The 8617-nt window shown below is 20.4% G+C and overlaps 1 protein-coding gene across 1 annotated transcript, besides 27 other annotated features; it reads right to left on the bottom strand.

The window, feature by feature from the left end:
* Positions 1-240: 240 nt before the first annotated feature.
* Positions 241-284: a sequence feature (AT_rich).
* A 383-nt stretch (positions 285-667) lies between these two features.
* Positions 668-703: a sequence feature (AT_rich).
* Positions 704-1133: 430 nt separating this feature from the next.
* Positions 1134-1261: a microsatellite.
* Positions 1262-1355: 94 nt separating this feature from the next.
* Positions 1356-1385: a sequence feature (AT_rich).
* Positions 1386-2980: 1595 nt separating this feature from the next.
* Positions 2981-3010: a sequence feature (AT_rich).
* Positions 3011-3827: 817 nt separating this feature from the next.
* Positions 3828-4017: a microsatellite.
* Positions 4018-4502: 485 nt separating this feature from the next.
* Positions 4503-4601: a sequence feature (AT_rich).
* A 191-nt stretch (positions 4602-4792) lies between these two features.
* Positions 4793-4976: a microsatellite.
* A 55-nt stretch (positions 4977-5031) lies between these two features.
* Positions 5032-5207: a microsatellite.
* Positions 5208-5241: 34 nt separating this feature from the next.
* Positions 5242-5397: a microsatellite.
* Positions 5398-5455: 58 nt separating this feature from the next.
* Positions 5456-5519: a sequence feature (AT_rich).
* A 15-nt stretch (positions 5520-5534) lies between these two features.
* Positions 5535-5585: a sequence feature (AT_rich).
* A 7-nt stretch (positions 5586-5592) lies between these two features.
* Positions 5593-5773: a microsatellite.
* Positions 5646-5821: a microsatellite.
* Positions 5822-5978: 157 nt separating this feature from the next.
* Positions 5979-6068: a microsatellite.
* A 72-nt stretch (positions 6069-6140) lies between these two features.
* Positions 6141-6320: a microsatellite.
* Positions 6198-6377: a microsatellite.
* Positions 6241-6427: a microsatellite.
* Positions 6335-6474: a microsatellite.
* Positions 6473-6625: a microsatellite.
* Positions 6626-6637: 12 nt separating this feature from the next.
* Positions 6638-6677: a sequence feature (AT_rich).
* Positions 6673-7404, bottom strand: EDI_215150 (uncharacterized protein; the record flags this gene model as incomplete). The annotated part of the gene is made up of 1 exon (XM_001737144.1): positions 6673-7404. One exon carries the CDS (start codon positions 7402-7404, stop codon positions 6673-6675), a length of 732 nt encoding a protein of 243 aa, XP_001737196.1.
* Positions 7405-7707: 303 nt separating this feature from the next.
* Positions 7708-7885: a microsatellite.
* Positions 7771-7956: a microsatellite.
* Positions 7901-8081: a microsatellite.
* A 43-nt stretch (positions 8082-8124) lies between these two features.
* Positions 8125-8235: a microsatellite.
* Positions 8236-8272: 37 nt separating this feature from the next.
* Positions 8273-8333: a sequence feature (AT_rich).
* Positions 8334-8396: 63 nt separating this feature from the next.
* Positions 8397-8519: a microsatellite.
* Positions 8520-8617: the final 98 nt, after the last annotated feature.

The raw sequence follows: 8617 nt of genomic DNA, 5'->3' as shown, positions 1-8617 counted from the left end.
ACATTGTATTGAAATTCTAATTTATGTCATCATTTGCATTGTTTTGTGATTTTGTTTTATTCAAATTCATTATTCTTCTTTTTAATTCAATTGAAATTTTATATTTTGTTCAAAGTGTCATCAGAAGTAAACATGTTCAAACAATGTTAGTCATGAATAAAGTGATTAGTATTTAGTTAAACATTACAAACAAACAATTTTATTTATTATATTGTAAAATAACACATTCTCCATCAACTGTTTTATTGAAAATAAATAAATTATCAGTTAATATAATATTTTTTGAAATTTGAATGATGAATTGTAAAAAATATAAAAGAATGATGTTGTTGTGAATTTAGAGAGTTAGAAATATCAAAAATATAGAAAATAACCAATCTAGTGTGTATGAAACGATGATTAATAAGTTGTATTCAAATGTTGACAATATTATAAATCACAATTCACTGGATTATATTCTCTTATTAATCACAATGTAATTAATTATAAAGAAACTATTTCATATCACTCATCATGAGAAAACTTAAATTAAATAACAACAACATGAAAACAAGTAATTCACAGAAAATGAATAAATTGATAATAAATAGAGACATTTAAAGTAATCTAGATATTACTATTAAAAAGAGAAATGAATCAAGAATATGTTGGGTATTTGATTTGTTTCATTAATATTTAATCTTTTATAATATTTATTTATAAAGAATTTGAGTTGAAAAAACGAATACCTCTCATCAAATATAGTGTTTAAAAGATCGAATAACAAGGATTATGTATTTAAATGAGTGAGTAACTTCTTTTATAATCAATGATTTGTTTTTTATTGATTATTACAATCAATTTTGAAGAAGAGATTTCAACTTGAATTTTCTGTTTGAACCACTACAATAATAACAATGAATATCACAATGTTTTAGAACTTCCATTCCACATTGCTAAAGATATGGATAGTGCAAAATGTTTTAAATATGAGAAGAAGTATATGAATGTATTTCATAAACAATAGATTAGAATAACTAACAATCAAAACATAACAACAAGAATGGAGAAGATAAAGAATATAGGATAATTAATAAAGAGAATACACATGAGAGGAATGTTCAAAATACAAAAACACTATCTCATAGTAAATCTAGTAATAATATCACTACTATTGAAAATAAGAATGGTAAAGATGATAAATCTAATATTAAATAACTGATTATCAAATTAAAATAATTAATGATGATAAATATACACAATATATGAAGATAGTAATAATTCATATGATTTAAGTAATGAAATACCATCAAAATATATTACTGATATTAAACTTGAAAGTACTGAGATATTATAAAACACAATACACATATTACAATAATAGTAATATTTATTATAATAATAAACTGTTCATTATGACTCAAATTGATGTTGTTCAATATAAATATAATCAAAATAATGCATATAATGAATTTGAAAATATTATTATTGATAGATTTGATGATATGAAATTGAAATTAGAAATATTATTAATATTAAAAGTAAAGTACATATTCGTGATATTTCATCTTCATTTAGAAAAGTTCAACAAATGAAATCAAGATATTTATTAAAACATGATGTAGAAATGACATATTTGATTCAAATGATATTTATGAATTGAATAAAGATGATAATAACATTCAATATAATAAAAGAAATGATATTACAATTCATGGTACTAAAGATATTATTACAACATGTGTTTTATATATTGAAATAGATGTGATAAACGAATGAAGAAATAATATTTGATGGAGAATGAATTTAAACAAGAGTGTTTATTGTTGTAATATCTATGTTTGTATAATTTGAATATTGAAAAGATACAGAACATCCATGTAGTTTGTTAAAGATGTGGTTTAAATGAACTGAAAGAAATGAAATGATTTATTCAAAGATAAGCAGTGTTAAATATAAAATAATAGTGTTAAAAGTTGTCTTAAAACTGAAGAGTATGTTTTTAAGAAATTTGTTAAAACAACAGAAAGTAACAGGAGTTGTGTTATTCAAATATTCAAAGAAGAAATATCTAATATAGTTGTTCCTTGAATTTAAAGTATTTCTGATGGTCTTGTTTCATATATTCCATTTAGAAATGATATTGTTACATTCATTGAAATAAATCAAATGTGTAATATTAAAGACATTTCTAAATCAATGATTTCTACAATAATTCAAATAAATAAGTGTGATGATAAAACAAAATATGTTGAAGAAAAGAATAATTATTGAATTCATGTTTAAAACACATGAAGATTGTAATTATAGAAATGGTTAAGATATTGAAATAATAAGTGAGTATAATGTTGTACATGTCAGAATCATATTGAGTTTATTTATTCAATAAGTAGTGAAAGTAGTTATAGTTATACCAATGATAGTTATGATGATAGTGTTTCATCTGTTATGATCATTAGGAGTATTATTACTATTTTAATCATAGTATAAATCAATCATTTATTTTTATTTTAACAATAAAATACAACTGAAAAATGAATAACAACAATAAAAGATATAAAATTTAATACGATAAACATTGTACTTTCTATTCTTTCAATATTTTAATGATGATGAAAAATGAATTAAGTAAAAGAAGTAGAAGAATTAACAAATGAATGAATACAAGAAATAATAGATTTTTATATCACCAACAAGTTATCCATTCATTTTAATAATGTAAAATAGATGAGAATATTAAATTGAATAAACAACATGGAAAATATACATATAATAAAACAATAAAACAATGAGAATAGAAGAAGAGTATAAAGTGTAAATAATGGAAAGTTTGTTCTTGTTCATATTCATTATTTATTTCTATTAATTTCTTTACTTCTTATGTTATTGTTTTCTATTCATTTTTCAAATATACTCTAATGATTTCTTTTCAACTTTCATCTCTTCTACTCATTAATCATACTCCATATCATTTTCTTGTTGTTTATAATCTATCTCTTTGTATTAATTTAGAATATATATTTAAATAAAACTTACTTCAACTAGTTTAATTCATAAGTAAAATCCATTTATTTGATTTTGAATTAAATATGTTTTTAAAGAATTGTATTACTCTTTATAAAATCTTTTTATCCATTTATTCTATTCTCTTTTTAGTCTTTCATTATCTTATCTTATAATTTATGCTTTTCCTTTACTATCATCAATTATTGTTTCTAATACTCTTTCTGTTATTTCTGTTTCATCTATATAATCATTATCAACATCACTGATATAACTATTTCATTTTCTGATATATTTTCATATCCTTCACTCGACAATCATTTTGGTTGATAACTATTGCCAGTTCATATATAAGTTTAATATTCACATATAAAACTATTAATGCTTTCAGTTTCTTCTTCTATCAATCATTTATCTTCTTCTTTTTTCTTTTTATTAGTTGAGTACTATTTTTATTTTCAGCACTATCATTTCTTATTAGTATTATTTCTTTCAATCTCTTTGTTTTAATTCACTCTTTACTTAATGTATAGTCTTCTTTAAAAGTGGTACTATCATATTTTCAATTTTGTTAATGAACTTCTTTGTATCTCTTTTCCTTCTTATGAAATTTCTGCATATATTTCTAATGTACTTTAAAAAGTTACCAGTTGTGTGTTCTTTGTCCATTTTACCAACTTAGAATATACAGGTTTTGAATAAAGTAGTTTTCTTATTTCTATTTCATTATGTTTTATTTCACATAATGTCCAGTTCATTATCAATAATCAGATAATGATTTTTGATAGAACATCTGTATTATCATCAGTATTAGATCAATACTACTCTTTTCTCTTGTTGTTATATTATTTATTATTTCTTTAATTCACTTGTTTATTCTTCTATTTCATTTTTCTTTATTTATTTTATTCACTTGTTTTGTTCATAGTTATTTTATGTATTATTGTTACTTACTTGTGTGTTATTTCTTATTTATTCTGGTCCATTCTCATTTTCATCTATCATTATTCATCATTTATTTTTATTAATTATTTAAATATTCTTCTTATTATGTTTTTTGCAATTTCATTTCTTCATTTGAGTGCAATTATTTTAAATCATCAACATAAATAAATGATTTATTTCTATGTTATATTCATTTGTTGATTATGTATAATTACATTTTGAATTCTTCTCATTCAATGTTTTGATAATCAATCAATCAATAATATGAATAGGAGACAATACATCTCGTTGGCATATTCTTGTTTCATTGTTTATTTCACCATTATGTTATTAGAATATACAATAGTCGTATTTCCATTCATCTTATATTTTATAATCTCAGTTATATCTTCTTGAGTATTGTATTATTTTAACTATTTTATTAACAATTAATGTTTTACATTAACATATCCTTTCATAACCTCTATATACATTTCTATTCATTTTATTTCTAATAAAATATGTTTGTAATAATTCATTTTCAAGTAATTATTCATTAGATTGAATGAGAATCTCTTTCATCAATAATGTATTTGTATTATTGTTTTATTTTATTATTCTTTAATAATTATTGTTCATTTTTTAATAAATCAAGTAAAGAATTTTAATAAACAACTTAAACATATAATTTATTTGTAGTTTTTATGATTTAATGGTTCTCTTCTTTGTGTTAATATCCATTTTAGAATTTCATTCATTATACTTAGTGATGTTTAATCAATTCTTTATTTCTTTATTCTTTTATTGTTATAACTTATTTTATACAAATTATTTGAATCAAATCTATTCCTAGACTTTTTTCTTATTCATTTGATTGATTATTCAATTTCTTCACTCTTATTTTACTTGTTTCTTCTTTCTATTATATTTCTTTCCAAAATCTCATTGTATTTTCTTTTGTTGTCATTTTTCTAATTTCTTGTTTATGGTTTTCTTTTCTTTTTCAATATCTCATCAGTAATAAATTCAATTTGACTCTTTTCTTATTTTCTCTTTTCTCTTCTATTTCTACATTCTAGTATTAATTAAATATGGATATTAATTGATTCTTTATTGTGTTTTCATTTTATTTATATTCTTTTAATGTGTGTTATTCATTTAATTGTTGTATATTTATTGTTAACTAATATTTATCTGATTTATCTATTTTGACATTAATTTATCATTAAATTTTCATTTATTACTTTTATTGGTATTTTCTTCTATTATTTGTTTGATAATTGATGTAATTGTATAATTATATTTAATTTCATATAACTATTGATATGAATATAATATTCATTGATTATTTTAACTATTTATCATTCATTAATTCTGATATTAATATATATAGATTGTTTATCCATTTTTCTTCTTTTCTGTTTTAATATCTCTATTATTTCTTTTTCTGTTTATTTCTTTTTGTTATTGACATTCTCTTTTTATTTATTTTCAACTTCATTACATATCTCTTTTAATTTGTTGTATAATTTCATTGACCTATCTATTGAATTATTAATTCTAAATGATTTGTTATTTATAATTGATTTCATTTGATAATAAAATAAAATTATCATGACTTCATTGACATTTTAATAATTAATTGATATTATCAATTGTAAAATTAAAATATATAATAACTGTTTGTTTATTTACATATTTCATATTATGTTATTGTTTCGTTATGTTCAACGTTATCATTCATTTCTTTTATTTCTTCATTTCTTTTTTCTATTCTTTTATTTCTCATTCAACTTTCTTATATATGTTCTACTCTTTCTTCTTTTCTAACTTCATGTTTTTATTTCATATTATTCTTTTCTCTTTTTTTCATGTTTATTGTTTAAATTTCATTTCTATATATTAATCTTCTTTTTCTAACTGAATATATGATTCTTTTGATATTATCAAATATAATCTCATTCTCTTATCATTATATTTGTTATTTATGTTATCTCTTCTATTTCTTTGTTTTTCTTAAACACTTCAAAGAGATATACCAGTTCCATCAATCACTTTCATAAACATCAATGTATTATTGTTGATTATTACTTTTATCATTATTGGTATTCCTCCATTTAGATAATTGTTCAAATTAACTTGTTATAATTTTTATAATTATTTTGTTGTGTTTTGTTCAACAATTCATCTCTCAATGAAATATACTATATAACAACAAAAGAATAACGAGAATGATGAAATAATTGATGAATGAAATATACAAAAAGAAAAGATAATAAAGAAAAAATAAGAGAAATAAAACAAAAGAATGATAATAAAGAATATAATAAGAAGAAATGAAGAAATAGAAATGAATAAGAATAAATAGAATAATAATGATTAAGAAGTAAAAGAACATAGAAGAAAAATAAAATAGAGAGAGAATGTAAGAATAAGAGATAAAGAATAAATATAAATAATAAAAGGAAAAAAGAATAAATATAAGAAATGTAAAAATAATGAATAATTCAAATAGAATAAAGAATAATATAAAAGAAATAAATAATAATTGAAATATTATATAAAATATTTATTCATTTCTTTGTTTATATCATTTTATTGTTTAATTATTATATTATTTGAAATATTCATTATTATTTCTTTTATTTTATTATTGTTTCTTTTAATTTCTATTCATTTATTAAATTATTATGTTTACTCTTTATTTTATATGTTTGTTATCATTTTCTTCTTAATAATAAAATTTATTAAAATATCTTGTTTATTTTAATGTGTTGTTAAATATTTCTTGATTCCTTCTGGTGTTGGTTCAATTGTGTCTTTCCCTGCTTTCCAATTGATTGGACAAACTGTTCCATGTTCTTCACTAAATTGAATTGCTTTAACTATTCTAATAGTTTCTTCTGTTGATCTTCCAATTCCATCATCATTCATTTGAATGTATCTTACTTTTCCTTTATCATCAATAATGACATATCCTCTTCTTGAAACTCCTGTTTCTACATTTAACATTCCATATTTAATTGAAATACATCTTTTAATATCTGATATTAATGGGAATCCTAATTTTCCTACTCCTCCTTTACTTTTATCTGCTTCACACCATGCTTGATGACAATAAACTGAATCAACACTCACTCCAATAACTTCACAATTGATTTCTTTCAATTGTCCTGCAACTTCACTATATCCAATCATTTCTGTTGGACAAACAAATGTCCAATCCAATGGATAAAATAATAACACAACATATTTCCCTTTATATTCATTAATATCAATTTCTTTGATTGAACCACATGGACAATATGCTTGTGCTTTAAATTCTGGTGCTTCTTTTCCAATTTGTGCTTTTTCAAATGTGTTCATAAATTTCTTAAATGCTTTAATTCTTGGACAACAACATTCTTTCTTACAATACTCTTTACAACAATACTCTTTACAACATTCTTTCTCTTGACATTCTTTCTTACAACATTCTTTTTGTTGATTACAGGACATTTAACTGTTTGAAATGATGAGATTGTGATGATGATGAGATGTTTAAATAACAAATGAACTACCAAAACCATCTTTACATAATTAAAATAAGAATGTCATCATCATCACTTGTGCATTCTTCTCATTCTGAGATTTATTCATCTTTCTTTCTTCTTATAATGAATGAATTGGTAAATAGAAAACAAAAATGACAAGATAAAAAAGAAATCGGAGATACACAAAATCACTCATTCGAAATGGTTCTATTGAAGAATATGATGAAGAGAAAGATGAGTGTATTGGTACAAAACATCAATAAGAAACAAAGAAACAGAGATAAAAGAGAAAACAAAATAAGAAGAGAAGTGAATATTAGAATAAGAGATAAAAGATAAATAGAAAAAGAATAAATAAGAAGAAAGATAAAAGAGAACATACAAAACATAAAGAAATAAAAAGTGATAAAAGAATGATAAGACATAAAGAAAAGAAGAATAAACAATTAACAACAATAATCAAAATATTAATAGAAACCAAAAATCATAATAGAAATGATAATATAAATTAATATAATTATATTTCAACATATTTATTATTAAATGAATATAATAATGATAAATAATAGTATAAATGAAATATAAAGAATAATAAATAAGAAAATAGAAGTGTTTAAATATTTAAATAATAATAAAATATAACTTCAATTTGATTAAATCATAAATTAAAACATACGAATTAAATAATCAAAATAGAAATAAAACACAAAGATACAAATAAGAAATGATTAATAATGATTAATTAACATAAATTAAAAGAAAATAATAAAAATACAAAATATAAATAATAAATAAATGAAATAAATAATACTTTTATATTTAACATACCATTCATTATTAATTATAATAATCATTTAATGATAAATATTCATTTTCAATATAATTTATAAATTACACACTATTTATTAGTTAATAAGATGTTATTAGAAATGAAATTAGTTTATTTCAAGATAAAATAAATAAAAATAAATAATAAGAATGTCAAACAAACATAATTAGATACATTTTGATGAGAACCAAAATAAACAAAGAAATAATACATATAAATAAAAATCATAAAATAAAAATGAATAAAATAATTTATATCAATAAAATAATGTTAATTATTTTGCATCAATAAATTAAACACTTTTTTTATTTCATATTTCTAATTTCTATAATAAAAAATGCATCCATTA

The sequence above is a fragment of the Entamoeba dispar genome, genomic scaffold (genome assembly GCF_000209125.1).
Source record: "Entamoeba dispar SAW760 scf_1105229460405 genomic scaffold, whole genome shotgun sequence".
NCBI lineage: Eukaryota > Evosea > Mastigamoebida > Endamoebidae > Entamoeba > Entamoeba dispar.
This window is presented reverse-complemented; position numbering and strand designations above follow the sequence as displayed.